Here is a 24,246-nt window from a genome sequence, read left to right on the forward strand (position 1 = left end):
TGGACTAGAGAAATATTAGGATATATATTGAACACTTCAATCCTTTAAAGACACCTATTGTTTTTCTTATGTATTTCCTCTTTTTTTCCTGCCAATTTTCTTTTCTTGTGCTTTTTAAAATTGAAGTGTAGCTAATTTACAATATTATGTTAGTTTCAGGTGCACAGCATAGTGTTTCAGTATTTTTGCAAGTTCTATTTCATTAAAGGTTATTACTAGGTAGCGGTATGATTCTCTGTGCTGTGCAGTGTATCCTTGTTGCTTATCTACTTCATGCATAATAGTTTGTATCTCTTAATCCCATACCTCCATCTTGCCTTCATATCTCTCTTCCCTCTGGTAACCACTAATTTGCTTTCTATATCTATGAGTCTGTTTCTATTTTCCTTACATGCATTCCTTTGTTTTATTTTTTAGATTCCACATGTAAGTGATATCATACAGTATTTGTCTTTTTCTGTCTTATTTCACTATGCATAATAATTTATAGGTCCATGAGTACCCAGTCCCTTCTCCAGGGGATTCTTCCCACCTAGGGATCAAACCCAGGTCTCCTGCACTGTAGGCAGATTCTTTGCCATCTGAGCCACCAGGGAAGCTCATCTAGGTCCATTCATGTTGTTGCAAATGGCAGAATTTCATTATTTTATGGCTGAGTAATATTCCATACCTTCTTCATCCGATCATCCATTGGTGTACACTTAGGTTGTTCTGTATCTTGACAGTTGTAAACAATGTTGCTATGAATATTGGTGTGAACATATCTTTTCAAATTAGTATTTTGGGGATTTGGGGATATGTACCCAGGAACAACCTAAAAGACTTTCAGTGGAAAATGGAAATGCTTAGTCATGTGGCAGTTCGATTTCTTAGTTTTTTGAGAAACTTCTGTACTGTTTTCCACAGTGGCTGCACCAATTTACATTTTCACCAACAGTGTGCAGATTACATGCATGCTGCTTTGCTTCAGTTGTGTTCGACTCTTTGTGACCCTATGGACGTAGCCCAACAGGCTCCTCTGTCCATGGGATTCTCCAGGCAAGAATACTGGAGGGAGTTGCCATGCCCTCCTCCAAGGGATCTCCCAACCCAGGGATAGAATTTGGGTCTCTCACGTTTCCTACAATGGCAGGCAGGTTCTTTACCTCCAGAACCACTTGGGAAGCAACACAGATTACCAACAGGCACATGAGAAGATGCTCAGTATTGCCAGAGCCTTTTCTTGGCTCAGTCTGTGTCACAAGCCAAGGCTGTCACAAGAAACCTGGAGGCTCTAGAGCAGTCCTCTCTGTCCTTTCAGACTTTTCCTTGAGGGCAAACCAGTGAGCACACCCCTTGCCCTCAGCGTCCAGGCCTGCCAAAGCCCTCTTCTCTCCCTCAGTGGTCCTCTAACCAGCTGGTCTTCCCCACAGCAGGTCCCAGGACCCAGGCGCCCAATCAGAGGCTCTTGCCTCTCGCTCCCCAGTGTGTCCACCCCTGTATTCTTCCTTTCCTCTAAGTCACCCCCAGGGAGCACAGGTCCAAATCACATGACCCTTCTTCCCTTGCTTCCTGATTACCTGTAAATTGTCTTGGAGCTTGGTTGTACAGCAGCCCTCCTGCCAGTTTCCAGTTAGTTTTCAGTGAGCAGTTTTCCACATGGAGACATGTTTTTGATGTGTTGGTGGGGGGAGAGGGGCTCCACCTCCTCTCACTCTGCCATCTTGACCAACCCCCATCCTTTCTTGTTCTGTGCCTCATTGTTCCTTGTTTGATTTTGAAGTTGCTGACATGAACTTCTCAGAAAAGCCTGGATGTTTTAGTGAGCAAGTTGTTGTTTTGAGATGACTAATAAAATGTAGAATTGCCTGGATAACTCATCTCCCATGATCTACCTGCTAAGGAACCAGAGCTCTTTACCCAGAGACATTCAAATATGATGCTCTCCTGCATCTTTAAAAGCGTCTTTGATTGAGATAAGATGAAAATGGGTATCACTGCCCCTCTGAACAACTGGATCCTAAGGTGACATAGCTTAGAGAATATGAGATGTAGACTTTTGAATTATCTGAATAAGACAACACAAAGCATGTAAGGATATAATAAATTCAGTTTCATATAGCCTAATATATTAATTTTAAACATAAACATTCACAACGATGCAGTATGTGTCCAATTACATATATTAACTGCTTTCTATTTGCAGAGAATAAAAGCAATGTATAGAAGCACCCTATATTCAAAGTTATTTTCGGACTTAAAACATTTACTTACTGTCAACGCATTGCTAATTGCTTGTAATTTTGCCTTATGTAATTATACTAATATGCTGAATAAAGTGTAGTCTGATGTATTAATTTGTATATCTATTAGTCAATTGGATGAGTCTGCCTCCATTTATTTATGGCCTAGATGCCTCTCTTCTATTCCAGGTGCACGAATGTTTGCTCATCTCCTTATTTTCTTGTGCTTATTTAAATGTAATGAATTAAGATATCAACTCATTTCACCATATCCAGACACTCAATTCATAAAATATCTCCAATATAACAATATTAAGTATTATGCCAAGAAAAGTCTTCCCGGTGTGTGTGTGTGTATGTGTGTGTGTCTGTAGTATATGTGGATATATGTATACATAAGCACAGTGAACTTACATTTCGATGTCATTAAGGTCAGTAATATATTTTGTGGATCAATTTACCCAGTAATTAAATATATTTGCAGGAAGCAAGGTTTTATGTGTACAGTATCTGTAATATCTTTAGGCAGTTCATATTTAATGCATGCTTCAGTGCCCAGAAGATAGATTGAAACACAGAAGCCTCAAAACCCAGAAATCACTTTTATCAGCACTTCTGGCCTCGAGCATAACTTTTTGAACATCATCCATTTGAGTTATTATGGTTCAAAGATTAAAAGCTCAATACAGGGAAGTTAGACCATGATTAGGAAAAAAAAAAAAAACAATCAACTGAATACAGGATGCTGAAATAATGTTTACAAGATCAAATGCAAAGACTTTGAACATGAACAAAAGGTGTTCCACGGTTTCTCCAATATTACCATTAAATCCTGTAAGGAAAGTTATTTGCTTAAAAAAAAAATAAAAAACAGACTTTAAAATACTGTTCATGCTGTTTTGAACTTGATAGCTTGCATGGTTAGCACAGTTTTTAAGTACTTAGCATTGTTCTGCTTGGAGTTTGTCACACTTTCTTCGTAGACCTGAAAACACGTAAGTAGTTTCGGAATATGAGAAAAGTTTTCTGTTTCCAGAGAAATTATCCCACATGTTATCAGGGTATGTAAATTAATGCCTTCATTTAATTAAGGGCTCCTAAGAAACTGTGATGGTGGGAGGTGTAAGTTACTAAAGCCCCCAGACAGGTATTGAGAGTAGTTCTGAGGTGGGGTTGAGGACAAGGAAAGGGGAAGAAAGTTCTAAATGCCTACTAGAAGCTAGAGATAATTTTAAATTTGGAGGGTATTTTGAAGTACAAATATAACCTCATGTTTTGAATTCCTGGGGGTCATATAACTAACAAAACACGATAGTTGATCGTCTTAGTCCATTCAGACTGCTGTAACAAAACACCATACAGTGGGTGGCTTGAACAACAGAATTTTATTTCTCACCGTTCTGGAGGGAAGTCCAAGATTAAAGTGACAACAAACCCAGTGTCTGGTGAGGGGCTGCTTCCTGACTTGCAGACAGCCCACTTCTCCTCGTGTCTTCACGTAGTCGATTACATGCAGGGAGAAAGCAAGCTCACTTGTGTCTTTTGATTAGGGCACCAGCCCTCACACATGAGGGCTCCATTCACATGACCTAATTACCTTCCAAAGATCCCATGTCCTAACACCATCACATTATGAGTTAGGATATCCAGATATGAATTTGGAGAATCCACATTCAGCCCATAGCATAGGTACAGAGAAATGAAAATAGGCACAAAGTGTGCTATGCCCGGGGCCCTGAGTGGACCACATTGTATCTGACAAGAGTTTCTGCTGTAGACAGCAGAGGAGGGATGGTCCAGTTCTTAACAAAAGACGAAGATATAGATGCATATGCCAAATGCATATGCCAAAAGAAATAAATTACTGTTGTGGAAATAGCAATTGCCTACTCCCTGACCAATTTGATTGTCTTGCTGAAGCCATGCTCTCAAATTAATTATGTGTTGTTTTTTTTTAAAATATGGGAGCTGGCTTTGTGGATTGTGGGTGGATTAATATGCCAAATGGTCCAATAAATTGAAAACAGATTTTCCATTACATGATACAATTATATTTATTTAATATTAAATTTTAATAATGAAAATTATTGATTAGATGATACATTGGAGAACATTAAATATATATATGCTATATATATGTGTGTGTATGTATGTGATACACACATACATTTACAATATTGAATCTAAAATGGATTCATATTCAGTTTAGTTCAGTCGCTCAGTCCTGTCTGACTCTTTGCAACCCCATGAATCGCAGCATGCCAGGCCTCCCTATCCATCACCAACTCCCGGAGTTCACTCTGACTCATGTCCATCGAGTCAGTGATGCCATCCAGCCATCTCATCCTCTGTCGTCCCCTTCTCCTCCTGCCCCCAATCCCTCCCAGCATCAGAGTCTTTTCCAATGAGTCAACTCTTCACATGAGGTGGCCAAAGTACTGGAGTTTCAGCTTTAACATCATTCCTTCCAAAGAAATCCCAGGGCTGATCTCCTCAGATTAGGTAGTAATAAAGAGTGAACAAATATCAATATTAGCATCTATGAAATGTTGAATAACTAAAGGTTCACAATTTCCCTGCACTATAGCAAGTATAGACACTATTGTCTACTTGCAAAGAGAAAAATGAGAGTCCTTCTGTCCACAAGTGCCTATGAAGCATCTAGCACATGCCAAGTAAAATGCCAAGTCTGCAGGCAGCCACGAAGAACAGAGCAAACATCGTCTCTCCTTGTGTACATGCAAAGATTTCCCAGCTGGCTAAACCCACAGACGTTGTCAGGCCTATGTCAGGGATGTGGATGTCAAATATGTACCCGACCATCCTGGCCCAGCAATATTCTACCAAATTAGAATCCTGAAAGGATGGTAATTTTAAAATACTAATTTAGGTATAAAACATACTGTAGAGATTAAATAATGTATGTATTTCTCTTCTTTTTCTAAAAAAAAAAAATACATGTTCATGGTTTCTTGGATACAAGATTCATTTTTAAACCTTTCCTCTGACCATAGGAGCTGATGCTGTGGAAGCTCAGTGTAAAAGATTTGAAGTGAGAGCGAGTGAAGATGGCAGGGTGCTGTTTTCTGCAGATGAAGATGAGATTACCATTGGGGCTGAAAAGCTGAAAGTTACAGGTACTGTAGATGGAGGTCTTGGAACATTGTTTACTTCCTGAAAGAATATGCAACTGAACAGGAAATGACTTTTTAATATCTGTGGTTCATATGCCAGAAATTGAGTCTCACATAATATCATGGGATAACATCATTTGATTTTCCAATAGTAATCAAACAGAAAGCCCTAGGTTGAGGTTGCAGAAAAGACTATAAATATATTAGCCTTAGTGATATAAGAGCAAAGCTGCATGTCTCAGGCAGGGTTAGAGGGAGGAAATTGAGTATGGATGGTGGAAGATAAGGTGGGGTGCAAAGACTCAAGGTGATTGATAACTATAATCGAGAGGTATTATTTAAAAGTAAAAGATATGCAAAAGAAGATCTAAAATGTAAATATCAACTGAAGTAGAGGGAAAGGTTATAAATAAACTAAATTCTTGTTCTTTAGAGCTCATAACTGTCTTCCAAAGCATATAAATCAAGAAATAGTGCTAATCACCTATTATGGAGACATTATTAAAGTCATTATTCTAATATTAGGGCCATTAGTGTCAACCACCAGCTGAAATGAAAAAGTAAAAGCAAAAAACAAGAAAGCAGAAATTGAAAAGCAGGATTGGGAATAGGGGAGAATTTTATTAAGACTATTTTAAGCAGTTTAAGAACAATATCTTTTGAATTATCTGAGTTATAACCACAATACATGTTATTTTGCTAAAATATTTTTAAAATACTCAAGGAGGCCTGTATTTAAAAAATGAAATATGTGTAGCTTAGCATTTCCCAAATTTGAGTTTGGGGACAGTTCACGGGATACCTGTAATATCTATTTAGGTAAATGGAGACTGTAGGCCATTGAGAGCAGTTTACATGGTAAATAAATGACCTCAGCTCTTGGGCTGTTTGGGTTTAATCCTGCTTCTACCGCTCAGTATTTTGAGTAAATTCTATGCTGTCTATTTTTCTTAAATCTAAATGATTGAAATGATAATGCCATTAGTGCTCAAATTATGTGTGTGTGTGTGTGTGTGTGTGTGTGCACGTGCCTATGTATGCATGTGTGTGTTTAGAATGTCTTGGACACATAATGAAGACACTTGTGAAGGTTAGCCTTCTATTTTTATTAATAATGATAATATTGCCAATATCCCAGATAGGAGGGCTTGTGTGGATTTCAAGAAAGATACACAAGTAGATGGCAATTAAATTCAGCAAGGATCGCAAAATGGGGATCCTCACTGGGCATCTCTGGTCTGGCTCACAATCTACTACCACCAGACTCATTGTCCCCCAGGGCCTCCTTTCTTTCTTCTGTGAGTTTATTGAGTAGCTGGAGTGTGCACGACTGGGCTGGTGTTTGGACTGGTCTTCATGACTGCCTGTCAGCCTCATTCTCTTTCTAAAAACTCCTTGGAAGGTCAGAGAAGAAATCATGCATATGAGGTAAACACTGGCTTTCCTAAGTCCTGAGTTGACAGGGAACCAAAAACCTTTTTTATTAAGTTAAAAAGCATGAGGATTTGGGTTGACAAAGGGCGTAGACAAATCAGAAAGGTCATTGACTATAGGGCCCTTGGTGATAATATTTGAGCTGCTAGTTGACGGGCAAGTCAGGAACCAGGGTAGAAACGCACTTAGGAGGATTAGGCATTTGTGATTTAAATATTTAACAATTTTTGCATGTTGGTAGTACCTGCCAGTTATCAGCTTTGATATCAATGTAATCCTTATAGCTCTTAGGATATTACACTTATCCAAAGATTATTTCATCCATGTTCAAGTATTCACATTGAGTACTTTGTATTCATAAGTAAAGGGAAATTCTAGAGCACTTAGCAGTGTTTATGAGCTCACAGAATTCTTTTTCTGATCTTTATATTACCTTGATTTTCCTCATAACTGTTGCAGTGAAATACTTTCTTCACAAAATTAGACCCATTACCTGGTTTTGTTTTAATTTTTCTTTGAGGTAAGTAAGTACTCACCATATTTCCTCTTTTTCTTGGTAGCCTGGCAGCCACCCTTGAACTGTGAATTGGGCTCTTAAGTCAGAAGAGAGTGTTCTCTGAACAAACTCCTCTTCTCTGCTTTTTACGTAACTGTGTTTGGCGGCATCTCTGCTGACCTAGTCACTTTCTCTCTTTCCTCTCCGTGTGCATGTGTGTGAATGTGTGTGTGATGGAGGCGTGGTACACTCTGTCATGTCTACATGGTTAGATACATGTAGCTCACTCTAGCTTTCTTTTTCCATTTTTCCCTGTCTCAAATGTATACACACAGCTTTGAGTTTTTTCTTTGATAACTCTCTTGATCTGTATTATCACAAAAATTGATTAATCAGTTTTATAATATATTGATGTATCATATAACTCCAGAAGATGTTAAAAAAGTAATTTGATTTTGAGGTCATAATTATAGAATCCAGGCAGACTTTTGTAAAGGATGGCGGTTTAACACAGGAGGGAAGAATGAAAGCATTTGTAATAAGTAACCCTGGCTTTTCAACCATTGTAGATATTCAAGGGACTCCACATCATTCAAAACTAAGTGCTAAGTTGGGGAGTACTTTAACATGATTAGAATCTCTCCCAGAACCTAGCCACATTCCTGTTCCTTACGGAAGAGCCCAGATACATCCACAGACACAGGTACAAACATACACATACCTGGGTGCATTCTCAAATTCCTGCAGAGTCCTTTACTCCATTACCAGAATACCGCAGATGAACTTTATAATGGCTTTCTTTCTTCCTGTGATACTTCTAAAATAAAGGAAGATAAAGTTATCAAAGGCAAATATGACTGAGAATTTCCCGTGCTTAGAGGAGAAGACTGTGCATAGCGTAGCATGCAGTTTAAGGGCACCGGGATTGATTAGTAGCCTCATATGTACTTTAAAGCAGTGCTTGAATATTTAACAAATAATACTACAAAGAATCAGTGACTCCAGGGTATTTCATATAAATTAGGTAGTGGTGCTGACAAGACTTCAAAGTTGTGTGTGGCAAGAGATTTGTGTGAGGTTGATTCGAGAATTTTAAATTTGAGACAAGAAATTTTTCTATTTAAGCGATATCCGTGGGGATTAAAATGGATCCTTTCTAGTTTACATTTTAAGAAAAATGGTGTTTCATACATGGACTTCTCTTTCAGGGCAACAGAAGTAGATGAATTTATTTAGACAATAAGTGTGTCTATACTCCTGAGACAAAATCAGTTGTGACTATATATATTTGCAAATCTAGTGTAGTTCAGGATATTTAAATTTCCTCTATTGAAACATAGCAGGGATGTACTCGAGGCATTTAAATACTTTTAGGGTGCAGGGGAGTAGAACTGAAGTGGCAAAACAGCTCCCTGAACACCACCACCCCTCATTACCCCATCAGCTTGATCAGTAATCAATCACATGCTTTCAACTTGTAAATTTTTTACTCTTGATATAGCTTCGCTTGCTCAATAATACTTTGCTTAAATTTTAATTTGAATATACTTATATGACCTTAACATGCCAACTCTATATCATTGAATATATGGGCGTTTCACACATTTGGCTCATATACACATACTTGACAATTTATTTTCCTTTGTATTTGTATTCCCTAATATTGATCAAAGATATTACTTAATGCAATTATCTTTTGAGGCCAGGTCAGTAAATAAAAGATATAAACTTTTACACTCAGAAGACTCTTAAATTTAGGGCTTTCAGGCAGAATCAGTCAACTGTAATTTGTTCTTTCATTTGTATTCCAAGTAGTATATTAACTTAGAAAACAAAGTGCAACTTATTTGACTTTATAAAGTGAAAGACTTTAGCCCTATAGGATACTTTCATGTTAAATTAAAAGCCATTAGGTGGAGTTAGATCTCTCCATTTTGCCTTTGAGAGAAAAGTGAAAAATAGCTCAATGTATGAGAAGAAAGGATCTCTTTTTTTAATCAGAAATTAAAACTGGCAATCTGAAAGAATAGTGCATCCAAATCCTGTATTCACCCTGTGCCCTCAGGCTTGCTTGAAAGCCAAGAGTGTCATTCTCTTGTCTCTACTCTAATTGAATGATTGGAAAGATAGAAAGGTCCCAATACTTGTTTGACAACAGAAGACAGGATTTTCCAAAGAGCTGTCTTTTATTAATAAATTAAACACTATGTTTCTGGGCTGGAATCAATATTCTCTGGTTTGTTTTTATTAGTTGGTCTTCACATCCTTGCTCTTGTCTGTTAACTCAGGACAGGTTGTGATGAGGTCAGCTTTGGAATCAACCTTTCTCTTACATAGGGCCATTGTTCCTCTGGGCTGTCCAAATGCCAAGAGCCTGGTGGCATGCAGCCTGCAGTATAGAGCTGCTAGGTCTGAACAGCACCTGAAAAAAATATGATCAGATCAGCTGCTGAGGATTCTAAGGTGCAATCATTTCATTTTCTTTAGTGTAATATTTTAAGTCTGTAGTTAGTTTAGTCGCTAAGTTGTGTCCAACTCTTGCAACCCCACGGACTGTAGCCCACCAGGCTCCTCTGTCCATGGGATTTTCCAGGCAAGAATACTGGAATGGATTGCCATTTCCTTCTCCAGGGGATTTTCCTGACCCAGGAAGTGAACCCAGGTCTCCTGCATTGCAGGCAAATTCTTTACCGACTGAGCTATGAGGGAGGAAAATCACTCAATTTTCTAGCTTTTTTTTTTTTTATTAGCCTCCTCCTCCACCACCCCCTCTTTTTCTTGCTCTTCTCCCCCCCAACTCCCAACCAACCACTCCATTCCCCCCCACGCCCAGTGAGCTGAGGAAATGCTTCAGCAGCAAGTCTGCACGGTTATGGCCTCTAGTTGTTTTTTAAACTTAGTGAGGATACTGTATTTATGTTTTTCCTTCTGGCTTACTTCACTCGGAGGGTGGGAAGATTTGGGAGAATGGCATTGAAACATGTATATCATGTAAGAAATGAGTTGCCAGTCCAGGTTCGATGCACGATACTGGATGCTTGGGGCTAGTGCACTGGGACAATCCAGAGGGATGCACATGTATACCTGTGGCGGATTCATTTTGATATTTGGCAAAACTAATACAATTATGTAAAGTTTAAAAATTAAAAATGGAGTACCACTCTGACTCCCAGATTTCCAGGTGAAAACGGATTGGTTTTGAAAGGTATAAATAATGAACTATGTTGTTATTCAGTCACTTAGTCATGTCCAACTCTCTGCGACCCCACACAAAGCCTGCAGCACACCAGGTTCCCTGTTCTTCACTACCTCCTGGAGCTTGACTCATGTCCATTGAGTCAGAGATGCCATCTAATCATCTCATCCTGTCACCCTTTTCTCCTCCTGCCTTCAGTCTTTCCCAGCATCAGGTTTTTTCCCATGAGTTGGCTTTTCCTATCAGATGGCGAAAGTATTGGAGCTTCAGCATCAGTCCTTCCAATGAATATTCAGGCCTTTCAAGAACTGAATATTCAAATGAATTATGCCATCTTCAAGAAAATAGCTGCTTCCTCTGAGCACCTCACTAACAATCTTCTCCATGATTTATTTCTCCGAGCCCTGACTCAAATGTTTCCTATTTTTGTTAAAGTAAAACTTCTACACTTGGTATAATAGAAATATGAGGAAATTCATGAAAGTTTCCAAACTTCTGGCATATTGAGTGCAGCACTTTCACAGAATCATCTTAGGATTTGAAATAGCTCAACTGAAATTCCATCACCTCCAATAGCTTTGTTCATAGTGATGCTTCCTAAGGTCACTTGACTTCACATTCCAGGATGTCTGGCTCTAGGTGGGTATTAACACCATTGTGGTTATCTGGGTCATGAAGATCTTTTTTGTATAGTTCTTCTGCATATTCTTGCCACCTCTTCTTAACATCTTCTGCATCTATTAGGTCCGTACCATTTCTGTCCTTTATTGTGCCTGTCTGAACATGAAATATTCCCTTAGTAGCTCTAATTTACTTGACGAGATCTCTAGTCTTTCTCATTCTATTGTTTTCCTCTATTTCTTTCCATTAATCACTGAAGAAGGCTTATTTCTCCTTACTATTCTTTGGAAAGCTGCATTCAGATGGGTGTATCTTTCCTTTTCTCCTTTGCCTTTCACTTATTTTCTCAGCTATTTGCAAGGCCTTCTCAGAAAACCATTTTGCCTTTTTGCATTTCTTTTTCTTGGGGATGGTCTTGATCACTGCCTCCTATATAATGTCACTAAACTCCATCCAAAGTTCTTCAGGGACTCTGTCTATCAGATCTAATCCCTTGAATCTATTTGTCATTTCCACTGTATAATCATAAGGGATTTGATTTAGGTCATATCTGAATGATCTAGTGATCTTCCATACTTTCTTCAATTTAAGTCTGAATTTGGCAATAAGGAGTTCATGATCTGAGCCACAGTCAGCTCCTGGTCTTGTTTTTCCTGACTGCATATAGCTTCTCCATCTTGGGCTGCAAAGAATATAATCAATCGGATTTCAGTTTTGACCATCTGGTGATGTCCATGTGTAGAGTCTTCTCTTGTGTTGTTGGAAGAGGGTGTTTGCTAGGCCAATGTGTTCTCTTGGCAAAACTGTTAGCATTTGACCTGCTTCAATTTGTACTTCAAAGCCAAATTTGCCTGTTACTCCTGGTAGCTCTTAACTTCCTACTTTTGCATTCCAGTCTCCTATAATGAAAAGGACATCTTTTTGGGGTGTTAATTCTAGAAGATCTTGTAGGTCTTCATAGAATCGGTCAGCTTCTTCAGCTTTACTGGTTGGATATGGCTTTAGTATAATGGTAAATCTTGGAGAGTCTAGACATATCAATGACTATGTGGTCCCTTAGACTATTCCTCTTAAATATCAATTGCTGAATTGATAAAACATGAAGTAAGGTTTTAGAGTAGTTGGATTGCTAACAGTGGAAGACTGTAGCCCCTGCTGAGTGAGAGAAGCACAGGCCTTCTGTATTATTGATTGAAAAGAATCCTGCAGTTTGAGTCCATTCCATTTATCCTTTTGTTTTCTTTATCAGTGGATGTGTCAAACTTCTGGTTACTTTACTCTGTATGATACATCATTTCATCACTGAAATAGGGTCTCAACCCTGATTTCACTGACCTGATTAGATAACTCCAGTTATTTTAACCCTTCCATTCGTGCTGTGAGTTAATCACTTTTTTTGACAAAATCAAAATGTGCTCAAGAACACCTTTTGAATAGGCTTAAGTGTCAAGGTAGTAGTGCTTAGGTAGAAACCCCAAAATTCTGACTATCGGAGGAAAATTCCCAACTGAACACTAACTGTAAACTTTTGTTTTGAAAAAAAAAAAATTAAAAAGTTTACATGTGTTTGTAAGAAATGATACAGCGAGATTCCATGCAACATTAACCCAGTTTCTCACCATGGTGACATATTCCAAACTATAGTATAACATCCCAAAAAGGATATTGAGATTGATACAGTTAAGACACAGGCATTTCCACCACCGCAGGGATCCCATGTTGCCCTATGGGGACCACAACTACCCTCATCTTAACTCCTGTCAATCGTATATCTGTTCTTCACTTCTATAATTTTCTCAGGTTAAGAATGGTTTACATATAAAATCATGCTATAGTGGCCTTTGAGGATTTTTTATTTTCAATCAGTACAATTCCCTGGAGATTCTTTCGTTTTATTGTATATATCAATAGTTTCTTCTTTTTATTATTGGAGAAGGAAATAGCAACCCACTCCAGTGTTCTTGCCTGGAGAATCCCAAGGACGGGGGAGCCTGGTGGGCTGCCCTCTATGGGGTCACACAGAGTCGGACACGACTGAAGCGACTTAGCAGCAGCAGCAGCAGCAGTATCCCATGGCGGAGAAGGCAATGGCACCCCACTCCAGTACTCTTGCCTGGAAAATCCCATGGACGGAGGAGCCTGGTGGGGTGCAATCCATGGGGTCACTAAGAGTCAGACACGACTTCACTTTCATTTTTCACTTTCATGCATTGGAGAAGGAAATGGCGACCCACTCCAGTGCTCTTGCCTGGAGAATCCCAGGGACGGGGAGTCTGGTGGGCTGCCGTCTATGGGGTCGCACAGAGTCAGACACGACTGAAGCGACTTAGCAGCAGCAGTATCCCATGGTATGAATGTGAAAGTGAAAGTGTCAATCACTCAGTCAAGTCCAACTGTTTGTGACTCCATGGACTGTACCCCGCCAGGCTCCTCTGTCCGTGGGATTCTCCAGGCAAGAATACTGGAGTGGATTGCCATTCCCTTCTCCAGGCGATCTTCCCAACCCAGGGATTGAACCTGGGTCTCCCATATTGTAGGCAGATTCTTTACCATCTGAGCCACAGGGAAGCCCCTAGTATGAATATACTACAATGCATTTAACCATATATCTGAGGTGTTTAGGTGTTAGAACTACTATGAACATTTGTGTACATGTTTTGTTATAAACATAAGTTTCATTCATCTGGGATAAATATTCTGAAATATATATATGTAAAGGCAGAGGCCCTAGAAGATAGAGAATTTAGAAACAAACATTTTAGAATATTTATTTCTATGCCTTAAAAAAAGAAAAACTTCCTTAGATTTTGATAGGAATAAACCAACACATGAATTTTAGAGTTGACATCTTTGCTATATCAATTATTCTGGCTCATGAAATAATGTATCTTCATTTATTTAGCCTTTCTTTGACATTTTTCATGAACATTTTGTCACTTCCAGCATACATATCCTGTCTATGTTTTCATGTTTTAATTTTCTTTGAAGCAATTATAATTGGTACAGAATTCATCACTTTTGATTCTATACATTTATTTTAATATATAAAATTTAATGATTTTTTCATGTATTATCTTGTATCTTTTTATCCTGTGACTTTAGTGAACTTAGTAGAGTGAACTTAGTAGTTATAGCAATTTTTTGCAGACTTCAGAGACTTTTCTATGTAGATAATCATCTCTTATGCAAATAAAGACAATTTTATCTTTTCCTTTTTAATCCATATGTCATTTATTTTTTTTTCTTTTCTCATTATAGTTACTACAAATTTAAGTTCTATTTGGATAAGAATTATGCAAGGGAGGAAGATGTTTGCCAAACAAGTGTGTTGAAAAAAATGTTAAGATGCTCAGATTCATGAGGTTCTGGCCAGTCTGTTTCAAGAACAGCGATTATGTGTATTGTTTTCTTGTAATTAATTTTAACATTACTTAGATCATATGTGTTTTCTGATTTAATAGGCATATTGAAAATGCTCAAAAGTCATAAGCATTCCACAGAACATAACTAGTCTATAGTTACTTATATTCCTCGTGAATCAAAATTTCAGATAAGAAAAGCACTAATTATTATTTCAAAGTGGTAGCACGTGTGTGCATTCCAGAGGTCATGATGAAAAGTGGCACTCTTTAAATAAAGAAAATACCATTAGCCAAATCTGTTTTTTTTTAAAGTAGAGAAATAGGGGGAAATGTGCAAATGAAGTTCTAAGCCAAATAAATATATCATATCCAATCCTCTTTCATTGCTATAGATTTTATCCCCAGTTTGACAAAAATTGGCTATTTATATATTATTTTTGAGTTACTGTTATGATGGAAAACACTAAGAGAAAAATTCTAACTTCAGCCCACTAAAAGCTAGCCATCAGAAATGTATTCAACAAAATAAGATCTGGACAATGATAACTTGTCACTGAATACAAATGTTAAGTTTCATGTCAGTGTATCTGTTTTAAAGTGTCAGGTGGGGAACATGGGGAAAAAGGCTCTCAGAGAAACAGGCTGGGCTGTAATTGCTGGAAAGATTTCATGTACAGTGATGAAGGATGCTGCCTCTGGCATTACAGCTCCACTGCTTTCTGGAAGAGTAATCATAATCAATTTATACCTCATTGGATTTTCATTGAATTAATGTGAGCTGATCCATGTAAAGCATATGTCTGACTCATTGAAAGTGGTCAATAAATGTTAGATATTATTATTATTATAACACATAAAGGCACTACTTTAGTTAATTAAATGACATTCTTCCTACTGTAGCACCCACTGTAAAGACCTAAATTTTATTATTTATCATTTATCTTTCTCACACACACATAACTATATGCAAGATAGTGTTGAACATTTTATGTAATACTGAATAATGTTTAATCCAGTGTAATAAAACTAATTTAGTAGGTCTTTCAGAAGCATTTAAGTGAAAATTATGTATGATCCCAATAAGGAGGAGTAAAATGAAAAATAAATGTAGGAAATGAATTCTATATTAAATTTTGGAACATAAAAAAATAAAGCAGCACAACAAATCAAAAAAATGTAATTAGTAACATGTTGGCATAAACTTTACCATTGACAGGATATAATCATTTACATTGAATTCATTTGCTCCTTAGTACTTAGGAAAATATGTATTACTATCTTCACTTTGCAAACTGAGTCTCAAGTTAAGTGACTTTCACAAAATACATGCAGCTATCAATAGCAGACAAGGAAGTATATCTATTTTTCCTCACTAACGTCCAGTCTCATTTCCACTTCATTTTATCTGTGTCAATATATGCATGTGTATACAATACATTCAGATCTGGAATTAGGATTTCTGTAACAAGAAGGAGAGCTTCTAGGATCTGATTTATTTAGTACCCAGGTCATTATTTCAAGCAGATTTATTTAGTAGTCTAGAAAAAGTTAGCGGTAAAGAGGAATGAGCATACTTAAATACTACATATCTGACTTTCTCAACTAAATCATAGAGCATTCCTGGGATAAACTCTCTATCTTCATGTAGCTACGTAAACTGAAAGCTTAGAATAAGCCAAACAGTGTCATGAGAAGAGATAGAGATAAATGATTGATGTTAGAATTACTTTGGAAAAACAGTAACATAATCTTGGTCTGTGATTTAAAAGGTCTATTGCAATTTGAGAAAGAACTAATTTTACTTTTAACTCAACTGCATAGTCATTAATCAGGCTGACCTTTGTCTTCAAAAGGAACGTGCTAGAGTGTGTCAAAATGAATTTTATTCCTAATTTCACCTGTGGAGTTTTGTGTCAGTATGCTTTGCATAAGTAGATAAAGTTTCCATGTTCCTATAAATCCTAACAAGGGCAATGTTTCATTTCACTATAAAGATTAGAAGGGAAAGAGGAAAGGAGAAAGGAAAAAATATTATAAGCTTGAATGGGTTCCTGTCATTTTCCAATTACTAACCAGATGCATTAATTTTCTGTTGCTGCTGTAATAATTACACAAACAGTGGCTTAGGAGGCACATATTTATTATTTACAGTTCTGGGGGCTAGAAGTCTGCACCGTTTCTCACTAGGCTAAAATCGTGCTCCTTTTGGGAAAGCCATTTTCTTGCCTTTTGCAGCTTCTAGAGGCCTTTGATAGTCCTCTGCCCCTGGCCCCTCCCTTTATTTTTAAAGCCAGCAATAGCAAACCAAGCTGTTCTCACATTGCCACCTCTCTGATTCTCCATATTCTGACTCCTTCATTCATTTCTAATGATCCTTGTGATTATTTTAGACCCTCCTAGATAACCCAGGATAATTTTCCTATCTTGAAGTAGTCAGATCAGCAATTTTAGGTCCACTTGCCATCTATTAAATAAAATCCCCTTTGCTTTTAAGGCAGCATATTCACAGGTTTCAGAGATTAGGATTTGGATCCTTGGGGGGATGGTGAGGAAGACAATTATTCTGCCACCACACTAAATGATAATTGACATGTTTCATCAGACAATAAATTTTTTTTTTAACAAACTGAGATTTCTTGGAAGGAGGAATAACTATAGGTTTCCTACTGTCTTGAATTCAGGCCCTAGTGGCTCAGTGGTAAAGAACCTGCCTGCAAGGCAGGAGATGAAAGAGAGATGTGAGTTTGATGCCTGGGTAGGGAAGGTCCCCTGGAGAAGGAAATGGCAACCCATTCCAGTATTTTTGCTTGAATATGTACAGAGGAGTCTGACAGGCTACAGTTCCATGGGGTCACAGAGTCAGATATGACTGAGCGGCTAAATAATAAAACAACACAAAATAAACACACCAAACTAGGACTAGTGTATTTGTGCCTAGGCCATAATTAGCTTTTCTAACTTTGGGTCCTCTAAATGCTTTATGCCTTTGGGTCAGTTATTTAGCCTGTCTGTGCCTTGGGTTCTTCAGCTGTAAAATGGGGGTGTTATCTGACTTAATATTGGTTTAGTAGTAGTAATAGTCATCATTATATTGTTACCAGCTGATTCATTTATTAGTTTCTGATTTCCTACAGGGTAAATCTAAGGATCAATAATATTTTGTGTGAGGGAACACTATACAAATGACTTGAAATTAGGGCAAAGTAATTTCCTCTTTGCAATGTGGCCAAACTGAAAAAGAAGTTCCAAACTGCCTCCGGCAATTGGCTAACTCAAAGATCAAGGCTGTTGCATAATTCAATAGCTCTTTCCTCCCTGGGTTGAAAGGTGACTGGCGAGGCACTTGGGGATGACTCTACTGTGCTGTTTGTGCTAAACCTTCTTCCTGGGGCTCTGAGAAGCAGAGAGACAGGAAGCACGTGCAGAAAGTAGGATGTAGTGCTCGTGAATCTGAGATGCCCTGGAGCTCTTCACTCACATCTGTGGGTGAAGTCACATGTAAGGCGAGTTGCCCATTTCCATCAGAAATTAAAACATAATAGGTTTTAGGAGCTATTAATCTCATGTGATATGAATAAAAATTGAAAAGGGTGATGTTTAAGGACAATTTAATCACAACCATAAATGCTACTAGTTTTTCTGTATCAAGTAAAATACTCATTTATAGACTCAGCTTCTTATTTACGCACAGGTGTTAAAATATCACTTCTTTCCTCAAATATAAGCACAAAACGCATACAGTATTGGTGAATAACTTGTTTCATTGCTTGCTTCTTTTAAGTTTATGACTGATAAATCAAATGAATTATTTGTTGTTAATTATTGATAATTATCCTGGTTATTCTGGACTTTAAGAGAAGTGTATTGGAATAAGATTTCAGCAACCAATCTATTTACACATCATTTTTCTTTTGCGTGGTGGGTGAAAAAAGCATCATGGAATCTCACCTTCAAAATTATCTGAATTTTTAATTATTTCAAACTTCCAGCCAAGTTTGAATCTTTTCTCTTATATCTCTGTAAAGTGGTCACTCTGTTTCAACACTTAATGACAGGAATAGCAAAACATCTCAAAGACAGTCTGATTTATCTTTACACTTCAGATGAAAAGTCATTTTATCTCTAAAGTAGATAACAAAATACTTCTACTTAAGATAACATCTAATTGAGATACAGCTGCCATTTAAGAATTGTATACATCTTGGTGAGGTTAGCTAGCTCAGTTTTTAGAAAAATACTTTTGCACAACCCTTTATGTGTTAAAGTAGAAAACTTTAAGACAAGTGACATTTCCTGAATTTCTTTGCGTATTAAGCAGTAAGTTTGAGTTTTTAACTGGGGCAAAGGAGAAATAAAAGGCTTCCAGGCGGTGCTAGTGGTAAAGAATCCACCTGCCAATGCAGGAGACATAAGAAACATGGGTTCAATCCCTGGGTGGGAAAGATCTCCTGGAGGAGGAAATGGCAACCTATTCCAGCATCCTTGCCTTGAGAATCCCACGGACAAAGGAGCCTGATGGGCAACAGTCCATAGAGTCCCAAAGAGTGGGACAGGACTGAAGTAACTTAGCACTCAAACACCCAAGAGTAAGAGGAGGAAGTAAAGGCGAGTACAACTTGAAAATAAAGCTGCCATATGGAATTTTGACTAGTAAAAATTGTATTGGCCATTTTAAGAAATCAGATATTTATGCATATCGTATGGATATCTAATACTGTTGCTACTGCTACTGCTACTGCTAAGTCGCTTCAGTCGTGTCCGACTCTGTGCGACCCCATAGACGGCAGCCCACCAGGCTCCCCCATCACTGGGATTCTCCAGGCAAGAACACTGGAGTGGGTTGCCATTTCCTTCTCCAATGGATATCTAATACTCACTTTTAATTCATGCTATTCAGTAATGTCCTATAATATTTTAAATGACTAAAATAGTCCATTTATTAAACTACATAGTTTATCAATTAGTTCCCTACTTTTGGACATTTAGGTTGTATACAGTGAACCTAAACAGAGTCGTTATCAACTTTCTTGTACCTGCAGCTTTGTGCACATGATATCTCTTGAGGATAAATTCTTTGAAACTGAATTGTTTGTTCAGTGTTTAAGGATGAATAAAGATTTTAATCATTTTGCCCTCATACGAGCAGTGCCTGATAATTCTCATATGCCTGAACCACTATGGATTACTAAGTCTTTTAAACTGACTACACACACGAATAATGCTAAGCAATGGTGAAGTGCACATTATACTGTAATATATAATACATATGTATATGTATATAATATATAATAGTATATATATATGTTATACATAAGATATATATATATATCATAGTTATATTTTATAGGTGCATTTGTGTTTGTTTTTATATATATAATAATGTATATATTATATATAATACATAATATGTATGTATGTAATATATATTTTATATATATATATATATAAATCTCCTTTGAGGAGGAGAAGAAAATCTTTTTTAATTTTTGTAAGTGAGAAAATTAAGGTTTAAAATAATTAAATGATTTATTCTATTTCTAATGAGACAACAAATTGACCTAGCATTCAAGCTATTATATCATGTGTTCTCTCTAATGTTACTCTAAGTAGCAAAACTATATACTTTCTGATACTTTTTCTAGTGAACTGACATAATGAATATTGTCATACAATAATTAAATTGGATAGAAAACTTTGGATTGTATAATTTTGAGTCCGATTTCTATTTTTTATGCCATAGAGGACTTTAGTCACTATAATAACAATACGAACAAAACCTTTATAATATGAAACAAGCATAGAAATTTGGTAATAGGTAACATTATTTTATTTTAATTGAAGTATAGTTGATTTACAGTGTTGTGTGTTTTCTGGCATACAGCAAAATGATTCAGATGTGTGTATATATATATTTTATATATATAATTATTCAGTTATATATGTATATTCTTTTCCAGATTATTTTCCATTACAAGTTATTACAAGATACTGAATATAGGTCCCAATGCTATACAGTAGTCCTTGTTGGTTATCTATTTTATATACAGATGTTGTCCAGACAACTGTATATAGTTTAAGTCATGTCTGATTCTTTGTAACACCATGGACTGCAGCCTGCCAGGCTTCCCTGTCTTTCACTATTCTAGTGTGTATCTGCACCATGCTATTTTAAAATAGCTGTCTAAAACAGTTGACTGCTTTTTCTTAAAAGGGTTGTTTTTGTTTTTTTTTTTCTCCAGTGTAAAAATGCTCTTTGTACAGGTTCCACAAATACTTTAAAATAGTCAGTTTCCAAACAACCACATGTTGGCATCCATTTGCTATGAATCTAAAGTGGAAAGCAGTGAGATAAAGGAGCACTCTATTCAGCTTTGAAAACACTACAAACCTAAATCATGAATTGATTTTTCTAATCTTTTGGTTGCTAGAAGAGATTCAAATAGAATTTCATCTCATCTTAGTTTTCATTTGTAAGGTTCTGATTAACAGCAATGTGGAGCTGCTTTGGATTTTTTTTTTCCTAGTGTATTGACTAATTCATTCAGGTTAATTTTTTTGTGTGACTTGCCCATATTTTAGTCTTTTTTAATGAGCTAGGTTTTTTTTTCTTATTGATTTGTAGAAGATCTTTATATTTTCTGGATGTCAATTATTTATCAGTAACACATTTTATAGACTGTGTGTGTGTGTGTGTTTGTGTGTTATATCTTTTGTGTGAATTACCCATATTTTTGTATTTTATATTCAGTCCCTGGGTCAGGAAGATCCCCTGGAGGAGAGCATAGCAACCCACTCCAGTATTCTTGCCTGGAGAACCCCATGGATAGAGGAACCTGGTGGGCTATACAGCCGTTTGGTTGGCAAAGAGTCAGACACAACTGAAGCAACTTAGCACACGCACACACAGTGTCTTTTATTAAGAAAAACTTTATGTTAAAATAGTCAAATTTATCAACTACTTTAAAGCTTCATATATTTTTTGTCTTAAGAATTTATTCTCACCTTCCCATAAGAAGTATATTCTTTGACTTTAAAGTTTCTGTAAGACCAGGGGGTTTACATTGGTACCAGAATGCAGTTTTAATTTGCTTTATTTTGATCACTAATGAATATTTTTTTAGTTGGTTATAGGCTATTCATGATACTTCTTTTGTAAGGTTTCTCTTCAAGTTCTTAGTTATTTTCTATTGGTTTATCTTTTTCTTATTACTTTTAAGAGTATTTTTGTGTATTTGGAAATCACTCTTTTTTTAATTATATGTGTTGTAATTATCTCCTTTAGGGTCAAAGTCTGCCTTTCCGTTGCTTACGGTGTCCTTTGTTGAGAGAAATTCTTGATTTGAATGTATCTAACATCATTTTTTCCTTTACTATATGGCAAATGTGAATTCTCTGATCTGAATTAGAATTCTCTAATCTGAAGTAAAAGATATGCTCCAGTATTGTCTTCTACACATTTTATAATTTTACCCAAATTTTTAATACAGCTGAAATTGATCTTTGCATGTGGCAATAAATATGGTTTGATTTTCCCGTATGGTTAAACAATTATTCTAGCATCATTTATAGAATAGTTACTTGTTTCCACACTTATGTTCAATAGTAACTATCATAAATCAAGTTTCCATATAGATGGAAATTTGTTGGTCTGTTTCTGAAACCTCTTCTACCCCATTGGTCTATTTCTCTGTCTCTACCACAGTCAAAGTGACTTAGGAACTAGAACTTTATAATAAATGTTTCTATCTGTTAGGGAAAAATCGCCATGGATTTGGGAAGGAGAGGTTCAGAATTTTCCTATTATTCTTGGCCCAAGACTCTTATATATTTTGCTTTTAGACTTAGCTTGTCAAGTCCTAAGAAAATAGTGTTGATGATCTGAGATTGCATTAAGTCTATTCAAGATTTGGAGGAAAATTAACAACTTTAAGTTAAGCTCTTATTTATGTTCACATTATCCTCTCTTTATACTTAAAATTGCTTTAAAGCCTTTTGATTAAATTTAATAATTCATTCTCTAAAGTGAGCACAGACATTTATTACATTTTAAGTCAAAGCAATTCTCTTATTAATCTTATTAAATTTTCTGCAGGTTCTTTTAGATTTTCTATGTAGACAACCATAGTATATATATGAAGATGATATTTTTTTTTCTTTTTGCCCTCAAACAGCCTCTATTTCATATACCTGTGTTTTTTCTCCTCTTACTACCATGTGGTGAGAGAAGAACTATACCAGAATTGAATTGAAGTGGAGAATCTAGTCAAAAGGTTAAACCATATTGTACCTTTGTAAAGTTGCTGCCTTGAGCAAAATGTTTTAACATGTCACCAATAAATTTGAGGATGCTATAGGTTTTATGGAAAATGTTTCTAATTGATGGTCATACATTCACTTACATTCCTATTATTCTTAAAAGTAGTAATTACTACTGTTGTTATTAATCATAAAAGAATGCTAAAGTTTTAGAATGATTTATCTATATCTTTTGATATGGGTACATGTTGTTCATAAAAAAATTATTATGGAGAATTTTATCAATTTCCTGCTGTTAAACCAAGTTTATATCTTATGATAAATTTAAAAGAAATTGTCCTGGTATTTCTTAATTTTTGGTTTTAGCATGATAATATTGTCTTTAGGATGTTGGTATCTGTAGTTTTGAATAAATATGAACCATTAAATTTCCTATCTTATTTTGTTCTTGTCCAGATTTTCCCTGAAAATTCTTAATATATTTGGACCTCATCTATCAGTTTTTTCCCAAATCTCTAGAGAAGTTTCTATTAGATAAAAACTCTATTTAGAGCTACTGTCAGGACTCACAAATAACATCTGAGTCTGGTACTCTCTGCTACTGCTAAGTCACCTCAGTTGTGTCCAACTCTTCGTGACCCCATGGACTGCAGCCTACCAGGGTCCTCTGTCCGTGGCATTTTCCAGGCAAGAGTACTGGAGTGGGGTGCCATTGCCTTCCCCACTGATACTCTCTAGCAAGATGTTATAAACTACTTATGCACACACGCTCAGGCACTCTTACAGATATGTATATTTATATCTCAACTTTGGAAAAAGCAAGAGAATTCCAGAAAAACATCTATTTCTGCTTTATTGACTATGCCAAAGCCTTTGACTATGTGGATCACAATAAACTATGGAAAATTCTGAAAGAGATGGAAATACCAGACCACCTGATCTGCCTCTTGAGAAATTTGTATGCAGGTCAGGAAGCAACAGTTAGAACTGGACATGGAACAACAGACTGATTCCAAATAGGAAAAGGAGTACGTCAAGGCTGTATATTGTCACCCTGTTTATTTAACTTCTATGCAGAGTACATCATGAGAAATGCTGGACTGGAAGAAACACAAGCTGGAATCAAGATTGCTGGGAGAAATATCAATAACCTCAGATATGCAGATGACACCACCCTTATGGCACAAAGTGAAGAGGAACTAAAAAGCCTCTTGATGAAGGTGAAAGAAGAGAGTGAAAAAGTTGGCTTAAAGCTCAACATGCAGAAAACAAAGATCATGGTATCCGGTCCCATCACTTCATGGGAAATAGATGGGGAAACAGTGGAAACAATGTCAGACTTTATTTTTCTGGGCTCCAAAATCACTACAGATGGTGACTGCAGCCATGAAATTAAAAGACGCTTACTCCTTGGAAGGAAAGTTATGACCAACCTAGATAGCATATTCAAAAGCAGAGACATTACTTTGCCAACAAAGGTTCGTCTAGTCAAGGCTATGGATTTTCCTGTGGTCATGTATGGATG

The 24,246-nt window shown here is 36.6% G+C and overlaps 1 protein-coding gene and 1 long non-coding RNA gene across 2 annotated transcripts in view; both read left to right on the plus strand.

Moving 5' to 3' along the window:
- SGCZ (sarcoglycan zeta) overlaps positions 1-24,246 on the plus strand; it is a 178,171-nt gene that overhangs the window by 115,321 nt on the left and 38,604 nt on the right. The window contains exon 3 of the mRNA XM_061404030.1: positions 5,237-5,359. Within this exon, the coding sequence (XP_061260014.1) occupies positions 5,237-5,359 (123 nt within the window). The remainder of the gene's footprint in view (positions 1-5,236; positions 5,360-24,246) is intronic.
- On the plus strand, positions 7,156-14,542 carry LOC133240136 (uncharacterized). The gene is made up of 2 exons (XR_009734125.1): positions 7,156-7,310; positions 14,362-14,542. It is a non-coding gene; the product is annotated as an uncharacterized LOC133240136 (long non-coding RNA).

This window comes from Bos javanicus, chromosome 27 (assembly GCF_032452875.1).
Source record: "Bos javanicus breed banteng chromosome 27, ARS-OSU_banteng_1.0, whole genome shotgun sequence".
Taxonomy (NCBI): Eukaryota; Metazoa; Chordata; class Mammalia; order Artiodactyla; family Bovidae; genus Bos; species Bos javanicus.